We start from the raw sequence: 27,381 nt of genomic DNA on the forward strand, positions 1-27,381 counted from the left end.
AATGAGAAGAGTCATCATGTTGTTTATTTGTCTAACAAATATTTGTTGAGCATCTACTGTGAGCCAATCCCAACCCCACTGGGAGGTTTCTAGAGTTTCTCTGGTTATTATTAAAAAGTGATTTGTGCTTATGAAACCCCATGTCGGTGTCTACCACAATGTTAAATGCACATCCTTCAACCCACTTCCAGGACTCTCCTGCAGAACACTTGCACATGAGCACAAAGGTCACAGGCTGTCTATTACAGTATATTTGTAATGGCAAAAACAAAACAAAACCGTAGACAGTCTAAATGTCAGGAATGCCGTTAATCAATTTTTAAAAATGGGAAAAGTCTATGATGTATTAAAAAGAGGGAAATCACCTGAAACTAACACACATTGCAAATCAACTATACTTCAATTAGAAAAATTTTTCAAAGAAGGGAAAAGCAAATTAAAAAAAATATATATGTATGTATATATATAATCCCATTTATGTAAACAAACAAAAAGGACCTTTGATTGGGTATATATTTATAAATGCATGGAGAAAGGTCTGCAACTGCAAATGACTAACTGTGGTTACTTCTAAGCAGGTTGAAGTGGCTTTCACTTTTTACTTGATAAACTTCATATTGTTGAAATACTTTACAGCAAGCTTATATGACCTTTTTTTTTTAAACTTCTAAACATAATTTACATTTTTAAATGCCTTAGACAGTAACCAATAAAAACAGACAGAACAAACTTAATTCAGGCTTTAGGCTCTGCTGAGTCTCAGACTGATACTGTTTATCTCCAAGAACGAAGCTGAAGTCAGATGCGTATGCATTCTCCCGACTCGAGATAACCCTGCAGGCTGCTGGGAGGAAAAGGTTATAGGAGAAAATAACATACGGCAAAGATGTTTACACAAGCGGCCATTCCGCTCTTGCAGGCCCCCTCTCGCTCCTCCTCGGTAACTCTCCAAAGGGGAAAAGTGCGAAAGACGTGAGGTGTGGGTGCATCCCCACCTGGAAGGTTCTTGCTGGCTCTGGTTCCGAGGGTAGGAAGCCTTTGGAAGGCGTTCCCATGAGGTGCCCAGCTCTGAGTCAGTGCGTTACTGAACAGGACCACCAGGGCCACCAAGAGGAAACGTCCAATGGCGAACCCCCCTACCGCTCTGGGCCTCACTGTAATCAAGAGGATGTTGGCTCAAGAGGATGGGGAATAAAAATAGGCTGGAGGCTTGGCCTTTCTGCAGAATGTGGGGAAGTGAATGCAGTAACGGCTGAGCAGTGGCAAACCTGGCGGGCAGGAGGGCCGCCCCAGAGGAAGAGCCCCATTGCCCTGTCGCCCTGACTCTCCCTTGCTCCTTACACAGAGGGGGCCACGGCCAGCGAGTACAAAGCTCTGATGACCGAGCTCAAGATCCTGACCCACATCGGCCACCATCTGAATGTCGTCAACCTGCTGGGAGCCTGTACCAAGCAAGGAGGTAAATGGGAAGGGAGGGCCCCTGCTCCCCCATTCACACGCCAGGGGCAGCTCCCCGTCCCTCAGCTCCTCCTCATCTCCTGGAAGATGGCCCCGCAACAGCCCAGAGGGAGCAGCCTGTTCGATTATGGAAGGTGCTCCCATCCTGGAAATGCCTTCCTTATATGTACACTTAACTTAAAGGCTCTGAACCGAAGGACGCCCTCTTAGACCTCCTTCCACAGGCCCGAGGTCAAGTGGAGGGCATTTTTCTCAGGATGACTTGGAAGGAGTATGAACGGGGCTGAGGTAAAGGCATAAAAGGATGAGCACTCCTTGAAGCTTCATCTGGAGAAAGGAATCAATCCTGGTAGGATCCTAGGAGGAGGTGGTGTGGGGACAGCACCTTCCCAGGCCTCAACCACTGGGGCAAGTGCAGGAACAGAGCTGTGGTTACGACTGAGGACTTGAAGACCATTCCCTCCTCCCTCATAGGGCAAGGTTAGCACTCCCAGCATGCCCTAGGGCAGGGCCCTTGGGAGCTTCTGTGAGGGCACTTCCTCTTTAACCTGGAACCGGAAGTTTTTCTTCACCGCGGGCCTCATCAGAGGGGACAGATGAGGCAACGGAATCTTTCAGGGCTCCCTGGGGATCCGCAGTGCAGTCCCGAGTTTTTCTTCCTTCCTGAACACCTTGCTACTTTAGCCCAGGGGTCCGCAAACGATGGCTGGCCAGCCTGTGAGCTTAGATTGACGGTTTTAAATATTTACCCTCTCTCCCTTTGCAAGAAAGTTTGCCGACCCCTGCTTTAGCCTTTCCAAAGCCCCAGGGCAATCTCTGTGCAGACACCCTCAGGTTGCTGTGCTGATGGGGACAGTCAGGCCAGTAGGACCAGAAGGGGGCGGGGTGCTGTGACAGTGTCCTGTGGCTCACAGGCGGAGACGGTGGCTGGCAGTTAGTTACAGGTAGAGCCCTGACCATGGCCCTTCCCCTCCCCAGAGTCTTTTGTCTCTTCTTCTCCTCTTTTTTCTGCTTCTTCCCCATCCCCCAAGTGTCTCCTGTTCCTTTTGTATTTTTCAAACCCCTACTCAGATTCAACTGAAAGAAATCTCTCACCCCTAAGTTGCATCTCCCAGACCCCGCTAATATAAAGGCAAGTTGGATGGAGGTGTCTCAGGCCCACTGAAGGCTGGCAGATGGCTGGCCGGCTCTATGTGACTGAGCATGTGCTGTTTTACTGCAGGGCCTCTGATGGTGATCGTGGAGTACTGCAAGTATGGAAATCTATCCAACTACCTCAAGAGCAAACGGGCCTTGTTCTTTCTCAACAAGGTAAGGAACTGAGGGTTGGAGGTTTGTAAAGACAGCAGTGAGTTTCTATTTAGGCTGTAGCAGCATAAAGCAAGGGAAACCTATATTTTTCCACTGCCAACTCAAAACGAATGTCGCTAGCTATCGCCCGGCTCTACGAGGGCTGAGTCACTCACCGCTGCCGTCGGTAACCTTTAACACACCCCGAAAGGAGTTCAGGGAGGAGATTAGGAATGGGACACTCTGCTCTGGGAAAACTGGCGGGACAGGCCTTCAGATATATTTAGGTATTTTCATGAAAATTTTTTTTTATGAACCTGGATTCCTGCATCTTCCCATACTTAGAAAAGCCCTAAAACCATTAACTAAGATATCTGTTTCCTGTGACTGTGACGCATAAGATGTGTGTCTGGTTGTACTTACCCTCTTTGCCGAAATCTCAGACATACTGACCTCCCCCTACCTCATCAACCCAGTTTCTGAGAGGCTGTCTCCCGGGCTATTGTCCTCAGAAAGACACTGAATAAACTCGACTCAGCTTTTACACTGTGCTTTTTTTTCCTTTTCAGTCAACACTATTAATGACAGCTTAAAACACAATCTCTGCTTTTTCCTTTTAAAAAATTCTTTTCTTTCCATGCTAATATATCATACTCTTTTTGTGTACAGCACAGAGAATATTTGATCCTACTGTATGCAGTGACAATTATGGATTAAAATTTACTAGCCATCCACCTGAATACCTATCAAGTCATCTTGATAAATTTATCTTTATATATATATATATACACACACGCACACTCTTAGACGTGCACAAATCAGTCACTCGTTTCTTAAAAGATGATTGCAAGTATAATTGTTTCCATTTATTAAAGACTCAATCAACAGACCAGTGATGGGGTCAGAGAAATCATTGCCTTCCCTTCCAATTACCCTTTCTCCCTCTCCCCCAACACCCTCCCCACCCATGTCACCCCTATACACACACTGAACCAGCCTTATCCACTAAAATAAGGCTGTGCAATTAAAGGAACACATGGGTCCAAGTCCTAAGGCAAACAAAGTTTAAAAGAAATTACTGAATGGAGGAGAAGGACTTTAATAAAGCTTTGCCAGTGTGACCTACCTCACCAATGTTGTGCCCTTCTCTGGACTAGGGAAGCTCTGGAGACAGTGATTTGACATGATTAACCTATAATCAGCAGTGTAGGTGGTAAGTCCATGTAGTGTGGTGGTTAAGCATTCAGACTTCGGAATCAGATTTCCTGGGTTTAAATCCTGTCTGTACTACTCATGAAATCTGGGACCTTGGGCAAGTTACTCCATCTCCCTAAGTTTCAGTTTCCTCATTTATTAAATGCAGGTAAGAATAGAACCCACCTCATGGAATTGTTGAGTCAGATTCCATTAATCACTCAATAAATGTGAACTATCGTCATCATTATTGCCCCACTGAGATAGAAAATTTGGGTCAGTCCAGCTAAATGCCACTCATCTCTATGAGCTGTATGACGGATAAAGTATATGGCGTCCAAGAACGATGCCCATCTCTGTCATGCGGGCAAGATTCTTCACACAAATAAGAACCACTAGACAGCTGGCCCATTCTCTCAGCTCTCAGACTTTGATCCAGCCGGAGACACAGGTGACCCACCATACTGGCAACACAGATGCAAGAACGTATTTTCCCCAATTTTAAACCATGGCCGCTAATAATTAGAATCTGAAGCAGAAAGGGACCTCTGTGATCAGCTCATTCGCACTCACATTATAGAAAAGTCAAGTGATTGGCTTAAGAATGCACACTTAGCAAGAGGTGAAGTCAGGGAGAAAGAACCCAGCTCTCTTGATTCCCCTTCAATGCTTTTTCCATGCACTACACTGGATAAGGAGAAGAAAAAACCTAAGAAAAACTGGAAAGTGGTGCCCTGAGCTGAGAGCAGTACAAATTCTCTCCAGTCCTGAAATCCTGGGCTGGCTTCAGGAAGAACTAAGCCAGCAGGATACCCCAGGGACCTGGGCAGGATGGAACGTTTGGGTTCGTGCGTCCTTTGTTTTGAAGAGCTTGCTTCCTTCTCTGGCTATATTTAATGATTCGCCTCCCTGTTGGTGGAGCTTAGTGTTTTCGTGGAAAACACATGGCTGTATTTCATACTTGGAACCTCAAGTAATATAAAGAGAAGGTGAAGGAAAAACCAAAAGGCTAAGTAGAAACGGGATATTTCATTTTCCACATAAACTCACTAGGATCTTTGAATATTATTTGTAATAAATTCACTGTATTCTGTCAGAGTCCTGAAAGTTTAGTAAATCAACCTTTATTTACCAGAGACAGTTACCAATAAGCAAAGCTCGGTATACCATTGCTTGGGGGTCGGGAAGGGGGTGGGGGAGTGTGAGTTATGGTCCTTGGAGTCACACCCCAGGCTGTGAATTTTGCAAGGAGGAGGAAGAAGGCTGCCCAGGGAACGCAGAGTGGGCCCGGGAGCCCTTTTCACCCCATCACCTCTGCCAGCACTTTTCCCTGCTGCCTTCTGTCCTGGGAAGGGTCTTTTGGAAAATAAAATTTCCGTGCCCAACTGAGCAGAATCAAATCTAACTGCCTCAGGGAGATACAATAACCGAGAGTTACACTATCTGTTCTCAGGTGGGTTACCTGGGTGGCGGCGGGTGTTCACTCTGAGGCCTCCCTCCCCTTCTGCAGCCCAGGAAGGTCTCTGCAGGGACAGGAGCCTGGGACCCTCCACACTTTGAGGGTTTATGGGGCAGAAGCACCCTTCTCGGTCTCTGCTTGCTCCCACTGCGCCCTCTGGTGGACGGATCACCCCGCTCTGTGACACTTCAGAGAAAAGCCAGGGTCAGGTGCAAGCCTGCTTAACCTTAGCACTGCCACACCACACAGGTAGACCAAGGGACACCACTGAACCCCAGTCCCTCTCAGCACCTGTTTGGTGCTGCCTCCTAGTGGACCTAGGTACATGTCGAGTCATGAAGCCCCTGGGAGTGCTGTTTCCGTGTCACAGCTATTAGATGAAGTACCAAAGGTGATTCAGGTCTTCTCTGGTTCCATCCAGAATCAACAGCTCCTTCCCTGGACATACAGATTTAAAAAAAAAAAAAAGATGATCGAGCTTTTCAGACGAGGAAAAAGAAATCCAGAAAAGGAAGGTGGTTTGCCCAAGATAACATGGTTAATGAAAGGGCCCAGGTACACGCCAGGGTTTGGGCGCCCAGTTCAGGATGAAAGGCCTTTTCTACCCTTGTTAGGATCAAACTGTACCTCTGTTTTGAATGGAGGGGAGAAAAAGAAACGAAACCAGAGAAATTGACAACTGCAGCCTTCCCTGATGACTCCTCATCAGGGTTACAAAGTGAAGCCCCAGCACCAGTGAGGCTCCTGTTCCAGCGCTCCAGATCACCTTTCACAGACGGCACACCATTCGGAAAAGTTCTCAAGTGCATAGACTAGGGCTGGCCAAACCTAGGTTCAAGCTCTGCCATTTACTATCTGCATGTGACTTTGATTACTTGATTTCTCTGAACCTATTTTCATGTATAAGCAAGAACAACTTCATAACATTGTTGGAAAGATTAAATGAGAAAATGCCCCTAAGATGCTTAGGATACTGGCTCACACAGAGCAGGCTCTCAGTAAGCACCAGCTGCTGTGAATACTCCCTTATCCTACCTGCGATGCTGCCTAGAAGCCCCGTCAAGAGCAGGACAGACCCACAGCCCCAGAGCAGCCAGCCACCTGGCCACTGTGGGGCCCCTGCTACTAATTTACTGTCTATGTTGTCGGGTGACATTCTCCCAACTCCAGTGATCGCCAGCCTGAGGGACTGGTTTCCCCATTGCTGTTCTGTCCCCTTCATCTGTGTCTTTCTTGGTCTACTCAAAGGATGCAGCATTACACATGGAGCCTAAGAAAGAAAAAATGGAGCCGGACCTGGAGCAAGACAAGAAACAAAGACTAGACAGTGTCACCAGCAGCGAGAGCTTCGCAAGCTCCGGGTTCCAGGAAGATAAAAGTCTGAGTGATGTTGAGGAAGAGGAGGGTAGGTATTAATTCCTTCCTGTCCTACAGTCTGAGATATTTTTACAACATACTGTGCATCTCTGAAATTTTTTTCTTATTTATCACCTTAATAAACATCCGTGGGAGACTCGAAGGGTAATGTCCTGGGGAGATAAGATGTGGATTTAGATTATTTACAGAGTTACTAATTCTGACAAGGAACTGTACAACTGTCTCCCCTTGGGCCTTTTTGTCTTAACGAATCACCCCCCCACCCCCATGCCTGGATAAAATGGGCTAGAGGCCTGGAAAAATCTCTGATACTCATGTTGAAACTCAAATGCTCTTGAAAATGAACTCTGGTCTACTTGTTGGTTTGTTTTATGTTTTGCTAACATTGTTCCAATAACCTGGGATTTGGTGGACTAGCGTGAGCCATTACAAACAGTTACAGTTTTTAATGCTTTCCAGATCCTGACGATTTCTACAAGCAGCCCATCACGATGGAAGATCTGATTTCTTACAGTTTTCAAGTGGCCAGAGGCATGGAGTTTTTGTCTTCTAGAAAGGTCAGCCTCACTCTCCACTGTTTATTTCTCAGCCAGGCCTGGACTTGTGGGTATTCACACAAACATACATCTTTGCTATAAATACACTTTTCCTCATACTCACTTACATTTATGTCCTTAGAATGTAGAGTGACCATCACCACACATGCCTTGGTTTGTCCTGATGTGAGTGGAGAGTTTTGAGAACAATGAGTCTTGGGGACCAGCGTGTAGCACTTAATTCCAGGAGAAAAGCTCGCTGGGTTTCAGCAGAGAGAAACCTGACATCCGTGCTCCGTCCGCACTGTCATTTGGCTGTTTTCAAAACTGGCCAGAATCTCAGAGTACCCGACTTCGCAGGAGCGTGTCTATTACTACATTCATGCGGGGTCCTCCCAGGAAACGCAGCTGCATCGTGATCTGGTCTCAGCAGCTTAGAATAAAAGGCTGTGGGAAGTTGTGCTCCCTGGGAGAACCTGACTGCCCACTTTGTTTACTAGGACGCTGTCCTGCGAAACAGTAGCAAAGGGGAGTCAGGGCATTTCTTGACTTTGGGGCCTCGAAGGGTCTGTGTTTGACAAGAAGTGCTTCAGGTCTGTGGTGACTGCACGCCCATCGGGAGCTGCTCCCTTCATGGAAAGGAAGCAGGTGAAATGGATCCTAGAATTAAGAAGAACAGCACCGAGAAGACACAGGAAACCAGTCGATGAGATTAAGGAAATGCACTGATTATGCAACTGCTTTCTTACAGTGCATTCATCGGGACCTGGCCGCAAGAAATATTCTTTTATCTGAGAACAATGTGGTGAAGATTTGCGATTTTGGCCTTGCCCGGGATATTTATAAGAACCCCGATTATGTGAGGAAAGGCGATGTAAGTCAGTTTGATGTTTATTTGCCTTCTTTATGCCCTGTCATTTCTAAACCACAGACCGAAGCCCTTGGTAAATATTTACACTTCCTTGGCAGAGGGCCCTGAAAACCATCATGTGCTTTCTGTGAAGACAAGCAGTCCAGATGGGCTGTGTACAGAGAGCTCCTGCTTGGGGCTCAGAGAGGCCACTGTCTCCTCGCCCTGCTCTTCCCCTGGTCCTGGCTTGGTTCCGTCCTCTGGGCACCTGTGCGCTGTTCAGGGGGCCCTGGTGAGACCGTGTCATCCCCTCCTTTGACCTCTGTGGGAGTTTCCTGTGCTGCTGGAAAGAACAGCCTGGACTCGTCCCCTCAAATAAACCTGGGTGATGGATTCAGCAGGTGTGCCTCTCAGGAAAGGGTGGGGAGGGCATCAATGTGATCTCGCAAGGAAGGAAGCGGCGCCCCTCCCCGTCTGCCTGCCCTGCTCAGCGTCTCTGCTGGCTCCCCTGGCCTCTCCTCCCCGCCTGCTTCTGGACAGAGTATTATTTTCAGTTTTGTGGGTGACCTCTGTGTCCCCTCTCTTCTCTGGCCTTTACCCTGAAGGCCTGAGTCTGTCTCTGGGCTCTGAAGACCTCTCTACAGTCGTGGTTCTCAAACTCGAGCGAGCACACAGATCACCTGGAGAGCTAATTAAACGGGGTCAGTCCGTCAGGGGTGGGACCTGAGAATGTGCCTTTCTAGCAGCTTTCCAGGGGCCTCAGCCCCAGCTGGCCCCAGGACCCTGCTTTGAGAACCGCTGCTCCACAGCCTCTTTTCACAAAAGGGAGATGACACGCACGAGCTCGCCCTGCAGCCCGAATTTGCAAAGGTGGCACCACCTGGGTGTCGGTCTGTCCTCCCTTTCTGTCCACCTGCATCTCTTTCAGCCTCCCCCCGGGCCTCTGCATCACCGCATACTTCCTGTCAGTTCCCATCCATCTGAAGCAGCAAGGCCTAACGCCTGGGATTCCTGCTTGAAGACCAGCCGTATGGTGTCCCAAATATTATCTGTCACCTTCCTCTTTCCAGCACCTTTGCCTACTCCCTACCCCCGTTCAATGGCTTTTAGAAGCCATCTTTTTACAGTGGAATGCCTCTCAGAGCCCCCCTTTTTGAGAACAATTCCTGGAAACCATCGATTTTCAGGACAGCTACTAATTCAGATCGCTCTTCACTCGGTCTCCCTGCGGAGCGCAGGCTTTTTAGGGGAGAAGGATGTCTTACAACCACTGAGTGAGGATGTACTGACAGCTGACGAAACGCTCCTTGCCGTCACCGAAGTTGGTGCCGCACACGGCCCTCTTGCTGCAGTGTCACAGTGCGTGTGACGAGTTTTCTCCATGTCAGGAAGCCACAGCTGCTCTGGGAAATGGCTTATGGGCCGAACGCCGTCTGGGCGGTGGCCGCACGGGTGCTTGGGCTGAATGTGCTCTGTCTGCATGTCCTTCTGCTCAAGGCCCCCTTGCCCTTTTCTAGACTCGACTTCCTCTGAAGTGGATGGCTCCTGAATCCATCTTTGACAAAATCTACAGCACCAAGAGTGACGTGTGGTCTTATGGAGTACTGCTGTGGGAAATCTTCTCCTTAGGTAAACCTGGGGAGGGAAGAGATCGAATAGCCCAGCACGGAGCAGCGCCGCCTCTGCCCAGTGTCCCTTGGGTAGATCAGCATCAAAAAGAACTGCAAGCCCACACAGGCTCTCAGATGAGGAGTGGTGCACACACGTGTCCCTGGGCCAAAAAGATGTTCCTACAAATGTGAACAAGGCTGAACCAGGACAAAATCTCAACTCAGATGTACCTTCAGCCCATCTGGCTACTCCTTCCCGTCCTTTGCTCCCTTCCCCTGATTCCTCAAACATCCATATCCTAATGCCTATTTCTCTTTCTTTCCTGCGTCCTCCCTCCCCTCAGAATTTCCCAGGAAGGCCCCAACAAACACAGCTCAACCAGCGCCTCTGATGTTAGCCCAGCCAGCCCTGGACATTGGCTTATGCAGGATGAACAGCAGGAACACTGGCTGTGTTTACTCTGCTTCCAACAACACCCACTCTGGGTGGCTGGAAGCCTTGTTCAGGGCCCCACACACACACGGGCGCACAGGGCCCACATCTGCTTGCAGTCACACACTGATGCTCTGAGGCCTCCCAAACATGGGGTCTAGCCAAGAGTCTTTTGGACTTTGCCAAAAATTTGCCTTTCCGAGCAAATAAAAATCACCCAGTAACATCCCTGGTTTCCTGTAATGTGTGAAAACCATTCCCCTGCTTTCGATGACAGGCACCTGTGGCTTCCAGTCTTTGAAAGCAGCTTGGCGGCCCCAGTGGCCCCGCAGTGACACAGTGCCAGCACTGCACGCCTCCCAGCTGCTTCCTTCCAGCAGCAATCACTAGAAAGTGCAAACAAGCGCTCAGATAGCCGAGGTTCGAGGTCTGGAACGGAGCAGACTGGGAGGCCTTGCTCACCCCACCCCCAGCCTCGTCCTGCGGCTCCAGGCCCCCTTCCCTCGGGCATATCACAGCAACCAGTCCCCCAGCCGTGTGCCGTTTACAAGAAAGTGAGTTAAAATCATTCTCAGTGAGGTGCGAATGAGCCACAAGTAACCTCAGAGTCCATTGACTTTTTCAAAAGAAGCTCATTAACCCAAGGAATGAGTCTCTAAATGATGGAATTCCTTTAGAGTTCCTCATAGGGAGAGGGGAGGGACCAAACCCTTCAGATGACACCCTTTCTCCAGACCAGACAGGAGTAGCCGTGGGAATGTTGGCATCAGGCACCCGGCACCAAGCAATCCAGCGTGTGCCACTAGCGAGGATGTGCTGGGTTTCCCTGTGGCCCGTCCCGTGCTCTGAGATCCAGTCCCATCACTGGGAATTTATTACTAAACCATCACTTTGAGGGGAGGAAATACACACGGTATTGGCCTCTCGTGGCCTCTCGGGCCCTGCAGCCTTAACGTGCCCTGTGTTTCCCCACATTGCCCTGTACAGGTGGGTCCCCGTATCCGGGCGTGCAGATGGATGAGGACTTCTGCAGCCGCCTGAAGGAAGGCATGCGGATGAGAGCCCCGGAATACGCCACTCCTGAAATGTGAGCCCTGCCTCCACCACTCCCTGCCCGGCCCCTCAGGAGAGGGGCGTGCTGTTCACCCTGGGAGGTGTCTTCAGGGATGCCCCTGAGTAGCCCTGTGGGGCCCAGCTGTGCTAGGAGTATTTTCCAAAAGTGGGCAGCACATCCTTGACCCTTCCCTACCTGTGTCTTCTCTTGACCCCTGACATGACTCTCCAAGGCCTCTAGCTGGGAACTGACGTTAGAAACGCAGCTTCTAGTGTGAATCCAGGCACAGCTGAACAGACCACCCAGGAACTGAAGGCCAGACCTGGTCCTCACTCACCAGGTGGGAGCCAGCGAGCTCAGAGCCAGGGATGGAGGGCCACACTGCCCATCCTCCACCCACACCAGAGACCTGAGCGGGCTGGTCTGGAGTGGGGGTGAGGGGATCTCCTGACAGGAGTAATCCTGCTCCACAGCAGCCCACGTGGAGAATGAGACTGTTTAGACTCATGTCAGGACACGTGTAAACTCGCTTTAGGACTTTGCTTGGCACCATCCGGAGCCGCTGCTCGCGGTGGTCCCCTGCCGCGCCGGCCTGCGACTCCAGGAGGACCATAGGCCCTGTGTGATGCCAGCCGGCCCCCTCGGACCCTGCGCAGACGCTTGCTCCTTCTCTCGGATACTTTCTTCCTAAAGCTTTGTGGATGTTTTGCACTCGGGGGCCTGGGCAGGAATGTGATGACGCTGGCAGTTTTGTGGAGCTGCTGACAAGGACTTGGGCCTGTCTGAGGCGGCACCACATTTCCTGAACTGGCAGAGCCCCCCACCACCACTTGCACAGTGGGGGCCTGGCGGGAGCCCTGCGATGGCCTTTGGGAGGAGTCAGAGGCAATGAAGGAAGTGCGGGCTTGGCCACAGTGCAAGGCCTCTGTCTCTCCTCCATTGTCCAGAGACAAGCTAGGTCAGACCCAGGACGAGGACAGGGGACTCGGGCCGCAAAGGCAGGGCTAGGGAGCAGCCTGAGGGCAGAGGAGAGAGGAGGGGCCTGTTCCTGTCAGTCGTAGGTGGTGTCCTGGCCAGGAAAGCGCTGGAGGCAGGGCCCAGGGCCACCTCTGGGCCGCAGAGAGAGCTCCCCACTGCTCGCTTCTTTACTTGCTGGAGAGGGGCAAACGCCAGGAGGTCTGGTTTAAAATGAGGGCACTTCGCTCTTTACAGCTTTCTAAGTATTTCACATGGGCCTCATGTGAAGATCTCAGCCTGCTTCACAGGGCAGGCAGGCTTCTCATATGAATTTGATGAGTAATGAAACTAAGCCCCTGAGAAGGACCGTGACTTGTCAGCTAAGTAGAGAGGACTCCGGTTTAGAAGGCCGCCCTCGGGACTGAGCTCCCTAGATCACAGGGCTGTTAAATGAGGAATCTACCCCACATTCCTTAGAAGAAATGTTTCTCTAATATGTCCACTCATGCTTTGAATTAAGTATTTCCTTCCACTTTTCATATGATCTGAAAATCACAAGGGCAAGTTCTCAATGACTAACAGTAATAATAATCATTGCAGTCATTAATAATAACATTCAATATTTATCAGTTATTTAGTGCTTATTAAGTGTCGCACTGTTTTAAACACTTTACGTATTAATTTACCCAGTTCTCATAAACAACCTCATAAAGCGGGTACTGTCATCTCCGTTCACAGATGAGGAAACCTAAGTGATATGCCACTTTGCTAATAAGTTAAGCAAACCGAGCCTGGGTCCAGAGTCCACGACACCATGCTACAAACCTTCAGGCTGTGTTTCCAATTCTTATCCTGGTTCTGGTCCAAAATAACTCTACAGGTACAAAGTCACATTGGACCAAAACCTCCCCTGGACCTGATCACACCTTCACGTCTGTGTAAGGCAGCACTTGAACCCCAGCCTGTAGAGAGAAGGGTGGCTCCTCGATCTGGAGAGTTTATTCTAGAAATTATAACAAGAAAGCAGGGGCTTTGTGAAGTGTTTGTTAAGAAGTCCAGGATTCAGACCTCCAGCCATCCTCGAGCCTTTGGAAGCCCATGGAGTAATTTCCTTCCTGTTTGCTCCCACAGTGGGAGGGCCTGGGCGAGGACGAGAGCAGCACTCTGAATCGGGTTCTGTGCCCTGAACTTGGCCTAAGTTGGCAAGCGCTTGGGAGCTTGGGTGACAGCTTGGAAAGGAAGCTCTTCCCACAACCCCCGCTTGTCTCAAGAAGGGGTGTGAGGCTGGGGGCAACTGGTGCCCCCTTTCCTTACTAAACCTGTTTACTCAGTGATGTAAAACTGTTCAACGTTGAGTCACAGGTCCCTTGTCCAGAGCCTGTTTAATCAGATGTCTTTCAATAAGATGATAAGTAATGAATGTCTTGATATTTTTTTCTCTTCCTTTGGTGTTTGCTGAGATGATTTGCATTGAATTTTAGGCAGAGGAATGGAAACCAGAAATCTGAAACCAAGAATCAAAATAAAAACCAGCAGTAGTCGTAGGTGTTCCCTCTGGCTGGTTTCAGCAGAAAGGGAACTATGCACGGTCCTTGTGCTGACAGCTGCTTCTCGGCGGCCAAGTGATGCTGGCCGAGATAAGCCTGCGGCCTCGGCCGGCCCGAACACTCTTCACTCTAGGCCTCTCTTTTTTGCCTGGTTCGAGCCCTTCTCGGTTTGGCGACCTTTGAGAGAATATCTGTGTATATACTTAAGGTTCTTCCATGCCTCTGAGAGTGTTTATTTCAAGAGACAAGGGAGACTTAGACGTAGGGCTGACGCAGGCCAGCCTCCACCACAGCCCATGCACCTGCGGTGCAGGTCTCAGCCTTGCATCTGGTGACCACCTGTCTCTGCAGGATGCATCTGTGTACCTGTCACAATAAACTAGCACGGGGGTAAACATGCCTTCCCAGGAGGGCCGCGCAGGCCCGCGCAGGCTCTGTCCTGTGTGCCTCAGACCTCTGGCCGCCAGCAGGCTGGCCCAGGTTGTCTGAATGGAGCCCATGCCTGGAGCCCTGACTGTGCGGCACTGCTGGGCAGGGAGAGGTAAGGGGTCTTGGGCACTGCAGCCCGTGTCCTGTGTCCCCAGAGAGCAGGGACAACAGCCCAGGGTTAAGAGCCCCCTTCCTCACTTGCAGCCTCCTAGGTGCCTGTAAACTGTGCCCAGTGCAGTGGTGCCTGACCCTGGCCCCTGGTCACACTCAGCCAAGGGCCCTCGCAGCTCAGAGCTGGTCGACCCCCGGGAGTTGGGTAAAAGGGGTACAGAAGATGGAATACAGGGTGGGAGGGACTGGAATCAGCTTCTGCAGAGTCTTGACTGGAGGTCTGGACCTAGGTGGGAGAACTAGTGATTCAGACGTGTGATCTTTATGAGCTCTTGTCCCTTCATCAAAGACTTAGGGCATCTGCCCACTGGGTACTTTTCAGAAAGCAGCACCTCAGCTCCACCCCCCAGCCATGAGGAGAGCTTGCTTGCGCTGATGGGTGCCCGTGGTACCACCATTCCCCCGGGCACCTAGAATTTTGTCCTTGGGTTAAATCAGAACCTTTGGACACACACTCCAACTTTGATCTGACCCCGCCAGAGTCCTCCACAGTCCAGGTGGTCTTCTGAGAGAAGAGACTACTCACGATAAACATCTCTTGAGGACAAAGAGCCCAAAGAGGAGTAACCCTTAAGGCAGCGTGTGTGCGCCCCAGCCCACCCACCGCAGGTGTTTTGCAAAGAAGGGGCAGACAGAGACCTGTCCTCCCCGCAAACGTGACCAAGAGAGGAGACCGATGCCTTTCCGTCTAAACAGTCAGGAGAATCACGGGGGAACCTGCAGACATTTAAGTCCCAGGACAAGAGTCGGCTTCTGTAATATTAAGATAAACGGTTTCAAACCCAGAGGCTCAGCCTGTACCTTTTGCTTGAGTGGGGAGAGGCCAGTGTTTACGAGGGCAGCTGTGAAATGTGAGGTGGGGGTACACAGCCACGTGCAGAAAGCTCGCACTCGGCCAAGGAGCGCCTCAGGCTGTGTGGATGGCCACCTTTTAAGAGGAAGTGACATGGGAGGTGGACACAGTGCCTTCCCCCGAATTGCCACAGCCCAGCTTGGTAATGGACTTGGACATGCTCATTAACAAGCCCAAGCCGACCCTCGTCACAGCCGTGTCGGCAGTCCTACAGCCTCCTCACCCACGGAGAGCTGCGTCTGCGTCTGCGTCACCTCCCCCCCTAAGGACACTGTCCTGCTCTTGACAAGGCGGGAGGGCACCACACTCCACAGCCCAGTGGCCAGGGCTGTTTCTGCTCCACTCGGAGCACAGGCCTCCCAAAAGCCGGGCCGTCAGGGGCTCCGGGGGCTGCTTTACTAGTTTGCCAGTGCAGACCTATTTTCCACTACCGGCAGGACCTGACCCAGGCAGCCCGTGTGTGTCGCAGCTGCGTCCCCAGATCTAAAAATGAAGCAAACACCACACGCGTGTGGTCTTCACTCGCGCGCCCCCAGCCCCTTTGCTGGTGCGCAGGGAGACCCCGGGAGTCACCTGCTCTCCAGCGACTTCCGCTCTGCTTTCACCCGGCAGCTATCAGACCATGCTGGACTGCTGGCACAGAGACCCCGCAGACAGGCCGCGATTCGCAGAGCTTGTGGAGAAACTAGGCGACCTGCTCCAAGCCAACGTACAGCAGGTAAGCTTACCCGGACTATCAGGACGCCAGACGCCTTGAATGTAAGGCAGGGGGTCTTATTTGTCTGGTGTTATTTTAATGGCTGTTAAAAGCTGAGATGAGCAGTAAAAGAAAAATACGTGTGTGTGTGTGTGTGCGCGCGCGCGCACGTACGCGCAGAACTGTCTTCCCCAAACACAACCAGGACTGTGGCAGGCACACAGTAGAAGCTGACGCGGTGGTCCGCGGACGCGGGATGAAGTGGGAACGTGGGCACCCAGAGCCCTGCCCTTGGTCTTGCAGGACGGGAAGGACTACATCCCACTCAACGCCATACTGACAGGAACCAGCGGGTTCACGTACTCAACTCCTGCCTTCTCTGAGGACTTCTTCAAGGAAGGTATTTCTGCTCCAAAGTTTAATTCAGGAAGTTCTGATAATGTCAGGTAAGATTTCTTTCTTTCTCCAAATTCATTTAATAAAATTTTAAACGTATTAAAAAAGCCCACCTCCTAAGCCCAACCAGAGCATCCTGCCTGTCCTGTCTCTCCCCTCCGAACACGCGTGTGTTTTCCTTTCTGCTGAACCATTAGAAAGAGGACAGCAGGCCCTGTGACACTTCCCTCTGAACACTGGTCCACCTCTGGGAAGGCTACTCTCCTGTGCAGCCACCACAGAAACGGGTGATTCCTTCATATTAAATTTTCAAATTTCCATTATTTTCCCCAAATGTCTTTCATACTTTTTAAAAAGCACCCTCTAATCGAGAATAACATACTGCATTCCCTCTGGTTTCTCTAGTCTGTCTTATTCTAGACGAACTGCTCCATCTTTCTTCCCCCAATGACCTTGACTTTTTTCATGATACCTTCCATAAAAGGAAACAAACTGGATTTTTCCCTCTTACCTAACAAACTAACGTCTCTCTCATTACTGAAGAGGAGACTGAGGAAGGGGTGAGAGACTGGGGGCAGGGAAAGGAAGAAAGATGCACTGAGCACATCCTGCAGCGCGGGGGGTCCACACTCCCATGCTAGCGGTTACTGTGTGTCCCCCACTCCCAGGGCCAGCGGCTGCAGACACGTGCTGGGTGTGGCCTGGCGCTGTGCTAGGCTCTCTGCAGACTCCACTCTCATGCTCAGAACAGTGCTATGCGGACGTCCAGATATCCTTCCTGTCATACAAACAGCAACATCAAAGCTCCACAGCTCGCCAAAACTGTGTGGCTAGAAAGCGGCAGAAATAGGATTTCTAACCCAGGCGTTCTGACACGCCCTCCCTGTCCCCTGCAGTCAGGACTCTCTCTAGGACTTTTAGACTATCCTGTGAGCCTTCTAGCATCTTTATATGCAGTAGGTACAGTCCCAGGGCTCTGACCTCAGTCCGGCCAACCTTGCCAGGCGACCAGGCAAGGCGAGGGAAGAGCCGCAATGTCTGAGAGGACTGAGCCTGTCACAGGCCTGGAGCAAGCCCTGGGCCAGCCGACATTTGTGAATGGCTTGCGGCCCTGTTTATACTTCACAACCAGCCCAAGAGGCTGAAAGAGATGAGCCGTCCATCTTTTGAAGATGAGAAAACTAGCTTGCATTAAGTCCATTAGCAAAGTCGGACTGGGTCAGACCTCGGGAGGAGGCGTCAGAGCTACGTGGGCCCGTCCGGCCTGCCACTTAGCCTAACAGGGTGCCTGCCTGGGAAGCGGGCCTCGTCCACAGTGACGGGGCATCAGCCGAGTGAGCATACAGTGGTGTCCCTGCTGGTCCCTCCTAGTACATGGTCCACAAAAGCTCAGTGGGCAGTTACAGGGAAATCATGTAAACACCACCCCGTCCCCCAGTCTGTAATCAGAGAACAGGGTGTGCAGGCCCCAGTCCCCAATTATGCCACCAAACTGGCTGTGTGGCCCGACAGGTCCTGGCCTTTCACGGTAACAGCTGTTCTGATGAAGCCGTGTCCCCGCTCTGGGCATCACTTCTCCCCTTTGGGATGTGAGTGTTTAGACCAGATGACGACTCAGGTGTCTTCTTGGCCTGACACCTGATTCTTCGAGGGACCAGAGGCCCGACCACTACCGAATCTCTGAAGGGTCCCCCTGGGGTTTTGCTCAAAACCATGCCATGTGGATTAGCAGCCATGGGAGGAAGTAGCATCACCTCAGGATTCCTAGGAGGGCACAGCCAGAGACTCACAGCCTCCCAGGGAGCGAGGCGAGCCCTCCTGGTGTTCTGGCTCCTCGTAGCGGGGCTGCGGTGCCCACGGTCTCCAGACTAACCAAAGCCGGAGGCACTTCCCTGTCCTGATTACTCTTTCTGCTTCTTTAGATATGTAAATGCTTTCAATTTCATCAGCCTGGAAAGAATCAAAACCTTCGAAGAACTTTCACCAAATGCCACCTCCATGCTTGATGTAAGTAATGGAATTAACCCACCAGTGCCCCCCTGGCAGGACCCTTGGCCAGACCCCATCCAAACACAAACCCCAGTGGTCTGGTGGCTCTCGGTCCATGGGGGCCAGTAATCAGCGGTGGCTGAAATGACAATTTCGGGGGACTGACAACAAGACTTAGCTATACAGAGCTAATTAGAAAGTAATTCTATAGTTTGAAGATGACCCAGAATTCACTCCAGGGCCTGAGTCCTTGCCTGGTCATAGTCTAGTCCCTCCGTGGTAGGTTCTCAGCTTCTGGGCTCTCAGTGACGGAACCCTGCTTTCAGAGTAACAGAGGGACCCAAAGCCTTCACAACAAAGCAGAGAGCCCTCTCCTACGAGCAGCTTCAGGATTCTGCAAGAAGCCTGCCTGGGCCTTCTGCTCCCTCCCGCTGAGGTTCCAGCCATGTTCCCACCCAGCCACACAGGGAGTAGCAGCCCAGACGGCCCGGCAAATGGGAAGCTAGACCAGCCTATCCTTTAGAGAACTGGCACACGGGGAGGAGAGGGAGGCCTGGGCCTGAGTGTGACCTCCAGACACCCTGCTGCTGAGGGAGCTAGAAATGCTGACCTCAGGGCCACCCCTATGTACCAAGCTGGCTCTGCACCGTCACAAGATCTCCAGGGGCTGCATACACGTTACAGTCTGAGAGGCGCCGGGGCTGCCCGTGACCTAGAGGGGCCCGGGAGACCAGCTGCGGTGCGAAGGTTATGACTGTGAGCAGTGCGGCCTTGAGGCCCAGCACAGCCACCACTGAAAACACCCAGCCCTCTCAGACACCAGATATAAAAAGACTTAAACATTAAAAACACTGCTAATAAGCTGGAGAATACAGAAGCAAGGTAGCTGGAAATTCTGCTTTGCTGCTCAGGATACTGGTTTTGGGTTTTCAGTCCAAGGAAATGATACTGAGCAAAACATGGAAGATTTCTTTGAACCTTAACCCTCGGCTCCCTGACACAGAGGGAACTCGAGCAGCCCCTTCACTGAGACTCCTTTCCTGGTAGTCAAGGACGTGCACACAGCCCTGCTGGAGACGGGAGGGGTGGCAGAGCACGTGAGGTCCGCTTACTGGAAATGCCCAATTAACCGGGTAGGAAGGGGTCTGTGTAAAACTCGATGCTAAATGTGAATCAGTGAGGAAGTAAAATTGCTGGAAACTGTGACCGAAGAGGGCCTAAAAATTCTATAGAATCTTCAAGAAAGAAACTTAAACCATGTCTTTAATCATGTCTCAGAACCTTCACATATCATAGCCAATGGTCATCTGCCAAATTAGCTTTAATATACTTATGCAGTAATTTTCATGAAAGTTTACTAAGAAAAATGCTCACCTGTCGCCTGCAGTTTTCCATTCTGTTTACATTTACTTTGTTCACCTTCAGGAAGAAGGGCCTCAGGGTCACTGGGAATAGGGATTCCTGCAGTGGACAGTTTAGACTAGCCAATACGGAGAGAACGCTTTGTCTTCACAGGCAGGGACTGCGAGAGGTGAGGGCAGAGCCTGGAGTGACTGCACATGTGCATCCCAGCATCACGCCCCCCCCCCCACTTGGCAAGGACCCCTCCGGGTCAAGCAGTTGGTGTAACCTTGTCCTTCTTCCCCGCCAGGACTACCAGGTGGACAGTGGCAGTCTGCTGGCATCCCCCTTGCTGAAGCGCTTCACCTGGGCTGAGAGCAAACCCAAGGCTGCGCTGAAGATCAAGTAAGGGTGCTGGGTGCCTCTTCTAGGGTCACTTCCCAGAGCGGGCGGGGCTAGGGTGAGAAGGAAGATGCTGGGGGGTGGGCTGGTTAATTGTGATATTTGAGGCCTACTTGCTCTCCTGAACTAGTGTCCAGGCACTGCAGGAAGCACTCTTCCCCCGGAAGGACAGGAAAGAAGGCAGAAAAATCAGGTACATGAGTGCCACGCTCTGGGAAGACTGCGATTTCAGAGAAAAACAGAAAATTCCAGCAGAGACAGGCAGCCCACGCACAGCCCCTCAGTTGAAAGGAGCCTGACACACTCAACTGTGAACAGCGCACGATTCAGACAGAGGCGTGCTTCTGGGGGCGGGGAGAACCCGCACCTGGTACCGTGCCCAGGGCCGCGGTGGAGCTGGTCCTGAGACAGGCCATCCAGAGGGCCCGACCTTTCCAAGTGAAGGCTCATTCCCCTGCGGTCCTGGCCCTCCTTCCTCCACACCTGACCCCTGACACTGCTGTCCGAATTCCCCACGGCCCTGCTTCTCTCTGCTCATCTCTGCCCAGGGACAGGGCTGAACAGGGTGAGGCCAGGCCTGTCAGCCATGCCTTCCTCTCCTGGTCCAAAGGCCAGCCCCTGTGTCACCCACAGGCAGAGCCGGCTCCTCTTTTATCTACATCAGGGCTCTGCCGACATAGTCTTAAAGGGCCAGATAGCAAACAACCACTCAGCTCTGCCACTAGAGAGTAAAAGCAGCCGTCAACAGTACCCGAGCGAGGAGGTGCAGCTGTGTCCAAGTCAGCTCTGCGCACAGAAACCGGTGTCCATGGCCCAGGAGCACAGGAAAATACACTTGTCATTAGTCACCAGGGAGATGCAAATGGAAACCACATGAGCTACCGCTTCACACCTGCTAGAACTTCAGAATCAGCATAGGCCGACGTGGAGAAGCTCGGGCTCGGGACGCCTGCTGGTGGGAACGTGAAGTGACGCACCACTTTAGAAGATGGCCTAGCAGTTCCTCCAAAGGTTAGAGTAACTCGGCCCCAGCCTTCCAGCTTCTTAGGGAGACGCCCACAGCAATGAAAACTCACGGCCACACAAAAATTTGCACAGAGATGTTCATAACAGCATTACTCATAAAAACCAAAAGTAGAAACAACTCGAATGTCCACCAATTAATGAATGGATAAATAAACAGTAGTATATCCATACAATAAAAAGTATGAAATACTGACGCACGCTACCGCATCGGTGAACCTTGAATACTTTAGGTAGACAAGTCTAGTCATAAAACACCATGTATTGTATGGTTCCACTTATGAAATGCCTGGAAGAGGCAAATCTAGAGACAGAAAACCCATCTGTGGTTGTCAGGGGCTGGGGGTGGAGGAGTCGGGAAGAGGAGTGACTGGTACACGAATGGGTGTGGGTTTCGGAGGATGACGAAACTGTTCTGAAACTTGTAATGGTGGCGCCAGCTATGAATATACAAAAGAACACTGACCTGTACGCTTGAACTAGGTAAAATTGTATGTCAATTATGTCAAGCTGTTGTTTAGAAAAGAAAAAAAAACACCACCGCCAAACAGGTGGCCAGTCCACAGGCTGCAGTTGGCTGACTCTGATGTAAATCAAAGGGTGGTAACAGACGCGTCCGAGTGACGGCCGGAGCACAACCCATCCGCTACCAGAGAATTCGCGGGACCGCACCGACTCCAGGCAGACACCTCGGCTCCCGCGCACAGCCGGGGTGCCAGAGCCGAGCCGCGGAGAGCAGCAGATTACAGGACTCGACGCGGGGTGAGGGGAGGCGCTCTTTGTTTATGTTTGGGGACACCTCTAGATCTTGGCGAAGAAAGGAAAAACATTCACTGCATTCTCCACTCTGAGACTGAAATACAGGACCCGAACCAGACGCCGGCGCCCAGAGCCAGTCTCACAACGCGCTGGTGCCCGGGGTTTTCTCATTCACACCCCGGCTGCTGACAAAACCCCGCACGAGAGGACAAGAGTGCCTCCCGCCCCCGCGTGTCCGTCTTAGCCAAGCAGGTGTCCTCACCTCCGCCCTTGCTGGCGACATACCGGCCCAGAACTTCAGTTTCTAGAACACAAACACGATAGGGAAACCACTGTACTAACCTTTCAGTAGGACGTTCTAGTCGTTTCTTGAAGCCGTTGTAACAGCCACAAACTCGGCGGCTCCAAACCAGAGAAATGCATTCTCTCGGCACTCCGGAGGCTAGAAGTCCAAGATCACGGCGTCAGCAGGGCCGCGCTCCTTCCGGAGGCCCTGGGGAGGGTGGGCTCCTCGCCGTTCAGCCCCGGCGTCCCCCTGGGCACCCCCCGGCTGCGGCCGCGTCCCTCCTCGGCCTTCCCACCACGTCCTCCCGCGTGCGCGCGCGCAGCCGGAAGCCCCGCCCCCTCTTTTATAAGGACGGGAGTGATTGCGCCGTGGGCCCACCTGGGTGATGCGGCCGCGGCACCTCCTCTGAAGGTCCTTTAGCGTAATCACAGCTCTTGCCCTGGAAGGTTCGAGTCACAGGTTGCAGGGATTCAACATGAGTGTATTTGGGGGTGGGGAGTGTTTTTTAGCCTATCCCGGCAGCTCACTGACCCGAGAGGAAGGGAGGGCTGGACACAAGCCTGGGAGTCCTTTCCCACCAGGAATTCTGGGTTTGCAGTAACTAGCCACACGCTCCGCCCCCTGCCAGTGGACCGACTCTTTCTGCCAATGACACGAGCTGAGGGGGAGAGAGGCCGTGTGCAGCTGTAGAGAATCTGAGTGGAGGTCGGGCTGGGACTCAGTGGCCATTACTTGCGGGGCAGTTACGAACAAGTGACCCACCACTTCAGTGTTTGTTTTCTAGAAACCAATTTTGTTCAATTGACTTTTGTTTCCTTTTCTTTTTTTAGCTTGAGAGTAACCAGTAAAAGCAAGGAGTCCGGGCTTTCTGACCTCCCCAGACCCACATTTTGCCATTCCAGTTGTGGGCACATCAGCACGGGCCAGCGCAGGTTCACCTACGACCACTCGGAGCTGGAGAAGGCCATCTCCTGCTGCTCCCCTCCCCCCGACTACAACTCGGTGGTCCTGTGTCCCACCCCGCCCGTCTAAAGCCTGACGCACAGCCTGACTTCTAGAGCCACGTGTGTACTTATAGCCCCCCAAAACTAGCTTTTGCCAGTATCATACATATATAAATGTACACCGCCCTCTCCCCCTGGGAGCAGCTGCTTGTTCTGATTTGTAACAGTGCTTTTTTCTCTTTTAACTAACAAAAATGTAACCCCAGACACGCAAAGGGCACCACGGCTAATCCTCACTTCACTCGGTGCGTAAGAGCCGTCCTCTCTGAGCCCAGGGACTGACCTCTGCTCCCGGACCTCAGGGCAGCAGGGCCCAGAGGGCTCGGGAGACACGCTGGGCACCAGCAGCGCGGGCTCCACGCCAGCTGCTGCGGCCCCAATCCTGGTCCTCCAGCAGCCGAGGCACGTAGGAGGGGAGGGAAGAAGGGAGCGAGGAAGAAGAGGAGAGAAAATAGGACAGGCCTCTGAGGAGGAAACGGAGGGATTTGAGCTGAACCGCGCGCGGGAGGGAGGAGAGGCCTTGGCATGGCCACCCGGTGGCACATGAAAGAACCCGGCCAGGGAGCAGACAGGACAGAGGGGTGCGGGGAGTGAGCAAAGGACAAACATTATTTTTGGAATTACATGGCAAATTTGTAAACGTCAGTGATGGGGACGGGTTCTGCGCCTACCACCAAGGCGCACATGGTTTATTTCTGGCATTTCGGCCCGGCCTCTGGACCCGCACCACGAGCCAAGTGTGCCCTGGGCTGACAGCCTCGCACCCCGCACACCGCCCGAGTGAGTCTGATCTGTTAGGTTATCTGCTGGGCTTAAAGCCACGCTTTCAACAGTAATGTCAGAGTCTATTTTGAGTATGAATACCTAGTCAAGACACTTTTTTTTTTTTTTGTATTAACCTGTTTCATGCAATTAGTTTTAAAAGGACGCTGAGAAGGAAAAAGCAGTCTTGTGGAGGTTTTCTCTAGATCCAAACTAGGAGAGATGGAATCATTTAGACCCCAGTTAGGATAGATGGAATAAAAGAGAAGGCAGAGTGAAAACCCCATCTCTCCACCAACCAAACTGACTCCCTGAAACAGTGGGGACCCAAAGGTCAGGAAGTCAGCCTGGCCCCCCCTTGTGTAATGGGGGCCCCAGTATCTCATGTCGTCTCCCAGACGGAAGAGCATTAACCAATGTCTATGAAGCACTTTATGCTCCTTGAGAAAAAAGGTGGTATGTAATGTATGCAAGATATTTCTAGAATTGGGACTCAGGATATTAGTTAATGAGCCATCAGTAGGAGAAATGCCTCTTTCGTCTACTGTGGGCCCTGCCTTTGGTCTGAGGATGATGGAAATGGGAGACAGGGTACCAAAGGGAAGCCCTGGTCTCTCACTGGCTCTGCATTTAGGATGTCTGCATCTTCTGGGGCCAGTCAGAGCCGGACAGGCTGCCGGAACTGCTGAGAACGGAGTCCTGCCAGTGGCTGAACGTGAGGGCCTTAGTCATAAGGGGCAGGCGAGTCTGGACCCCTTCCCTGTGTGCCAGTCTTGTTTCAAGGCTCTTGGTGTGAAGAGATTGGGAGAGGAGGCCTGTCCCCGGCGAGACAGTGGCTGCTCCCGTGGGGGCCTGGCTGGAGGGACTCTGGCCAGTCTCCACCAAAAGTCACGTCCACACACAACCCAGCCAGGGCAGGCGGGGGGGGGGGGGGCAAGGACTTCGTGCGCCCTCTTGTCTCCAAGCACGAGAGCACCTGTGACCGCTGGCCACAGTATCAGTCAGGTAACCCGGAGGAGGTGCAACAGGGAAAATGTAAGAAGACCACGATCAGTTCTCTTGTTTTTTTCAGATCAGTTAAGGATCCAGCAATTGGGGAAAACAAAGAAAAACCTTAGCTATACCTATGTCTCGATTTCAATACTCTTAACTCTTAGTCATCAAGAGACCTTAATGATACCATCTTTCCAAAACAAAAAGAACCTGTTAGAGGATGTTAATTCGCTTCCTTAAGACTCGGGTCTGTCCGCAGGCCAGCCTGTTCCAGTGGGAGTCCTAACGCAGAGAAAACAAGCTGGGGGTAGTGAGTACGTCTAGCTGCAAAGGGCTTGCCACAGACTAGTTCGCTGAAGCAGCACTGAAAATTTCAACACTGATTAACTGAACCATTTGTCATTTCTGACAAAAATGGTAGGTGGGAACAGTGCAGGAACAAGCACGTCCTTTCAGGACTGGGGGGACGTGTACCCTTGACAGGGAGTGGGGAGGGGGCTGGACCCACGCGCAAGCCTGCCTCTAGTCTAAGCATGATGCTCAGACCCGAGTCTCAGCCCGCGGAAACAGTGTGCCCAAATTCTGAAAATGTTGCCTAGGTCTTCTGGATATGCCTTATTCCCTAGCCCACGAGAATGGCAAATGTAATACTTGCCAGCCCCTTTTAACTGATTAAAGAAGGAGCGCATCTTTGACTGACAGTGGTAGTAACTATATGTATATGTGTGTGTGTGTTTTGTGCATAACTATTTAAGGAAACTGGAATTTTAAAGTTACTTTTATACAAACCAAGAATATATGCTGCAGATATAAGTAAGACATAATGTGGTCCTACATCTCTAGTCACTATGAATGTATTTTGTATGCTATCTTCATATAATAAAATTAACTTCCAAAAACATCTATATATTTTGTTTTGTGTGCACATTTTTAAAAGGGTCTTTTCCTGGGGGTGGAGGACAGGCGTTCCGGGAGATCTCGTGAGACGCCAGTTACTAAGCACAGCATGAGAGCGAGCACCACTTAAGACGGGGCACAGGGCTTCTGTCCGTCAGCCTACAGAGCGGCTGCTCTGAGCGATCGAGACACCGCCACCGGTGAATCAAATCAAACTCAGCGGGCGGCCCAGGAAACGAAACACTGAAGTGAGCAGGGTCACAGTGGAACATACAGACCCGGTGCGTGCTGGCTGCACACGGAGTGCCCTCAACTCGAGAAGAGGCGTGTTTTCCCAGACGCTCACCTTCAGCCAATAGTTACCACAGAATGGGTAACTATTGGGTGTGTGTACATGTCATGTGTATGTGTGTGTTTTACAGATTGTACAGGAAAACGTACAAAATAATTAGGCAAAAGCCTAAGACACAAGAGCTTCCTTAAGGATGCCAGCTAAGTATTCTTCAATTCTGTTTTGTGGATTGCATCCTAGAAAGAGAAACGATTTCGATAATCACTAACAGACATAGAATAAGTGACCAACACACTGTCTTAACACCACGAACAAACTAGATTGGAGAAACGTTTTCAAAGAAAACAGGCCTACTTTCTTCAGGACAAAGGCAAGAAAAAGGTATAAATGACTAATTTCAGTAAATTTGTGGTTAGCTGAAGAGGGCAAAAGGCATTTTATCTACAAGAATTTGAAATCCCTTTAAAACATTATTGCTTTTCATAACATGAAAGTCACTCATTTGGGCAAATGATTTGAAGAATGCTTAAGGAATTGGTCTCACGTCATACTTTAGAAATTTTCTCATGACTCTAGAAACTAACAGTACATTTGGGAATTGATTTTTTTTCTTTCCTGCAGCAGAAGGATGGCTCAGTAAGGTTTACTGGACCCTTCAGTGTTAAACATATTACCAGACTTTTGGGTTTCACAGGCCCGGAAATATTTCAAAAATATCCTGGGTCCCAACACAGGGATGATCAGCCTTCTATTTTTTGAACTAAGGACTTAAATGTTAAGAGAAAAAAACAAAACAAAACAACTCCAAAACCAAGTAGATGTCACTAATGTTCTATTTCTTGATCTGTGTGTGGTACATACGGTGTGTTCACTTTGTGATAATTCATGGCGCTGTACACTTATTGGCAAAAGTGTGTGTGTATGCTATTCTCCCAAAAAGATTATTAATAACAAAAAAAGTAAAAAGATAAAAAAATACAAAATAAAAAGTTTCTTAAAAGGAGAAAACAAAAAAGCTTATTGAAAGGAAAAAACCTGATGTACTACCACAACTTTCCATAGAAACCCATTTTAAAAAGAGTAAGGGCTTAGTCTGAGGCTAGAACGTATTAACTGCATTTTATATGCCAGCAAATAATTCTAGGTGCTTTAGAAAAAGAAGTCCGTTTTATTTTCAAAGCAATACAATGTGATAGGTACTACTAGTATACCCTTCACATCGATGGGAAAACTAAAGGCATCAAGAGAACTTCAAAATCCCAGCATGACACCTGCCCACCCACCAGCACCTGTACACACCCAAGTCCTCCCTTCTGGACAGC

At 50.8% G+C, this 27,381-nt stretch overlaps 1 protein-coding gene across 1 annotated transcript in view; it reads left to right on the forward strand.

The window, feature by feature from the left end:
• FLT1 (fms related receptor tyrosine kinase 1) overlaps positions 1-25,775 on the forward strand; it is a 159,716-nt gene extending 133,941 nt beyond the window's left edge. The window contains exons 19-30 of the mRNA XM_064493239.1: positions 1,346-1,459; positions 2,681-2,769; positions 6,650-6,806; positions 7,238-7,335; positions 8,066-8,188; positions 9,682-9,793; positions 11,195-11,294; positions 15,831-15,936; positions 16,219-16,361; positions 18,234-18,318; positions 19,952-20,046; positions 22,942-25,775. Of these exons, the coding sequence (XP_064349309.1) occupies positions 1,346-1,459; positions 2,681-2,769; positions 6,650-6,806; positions 7,238-7,335; positions 8,066-8,188; positions 9,682-9,793; positions 11,195-11,294; positions 15,831-15,936; positions 16,219-16,361; positions 18,234-18,318; positions 19,952-20,046; positions 22,942-23,143 (1,424 nt within the window). The 3' untranslated portion in view covers positions 23,144-25,775. The remainder of the gene's footprint in view (positions 1-1,345; positions 1,460-2,680; positions 2,770-6,649; positions 6,807-7,237; positions 7,336-8,065; positions 8,189-9,681; positions 9,794-11,194; positions 11,295-15,830; positions 15,937-16,218; positions 16,362-18,233; positions 18,319-19,951; positions 20,047-22,941) is intronic.
• The last annotated feature ends 1,606 nt before the right edge of the window (positions 25,776-27,381 follow it).

The sequence above is a fragment of the Camelus dromedarius genome, chromosome 13, assembly GCF_036321535.1.
Source record: "Camelus dromedarius isolate mCamDro1 chromosome 13, mCamDro1.pat, whole genome shotgun sequence".
Classification (NCBI taxonomy): Eukaryota; Metazoa; Chordata; class Mammalia; order Artiodactyla; family Camelidae; genus Camelus; species Camelus dromedarius.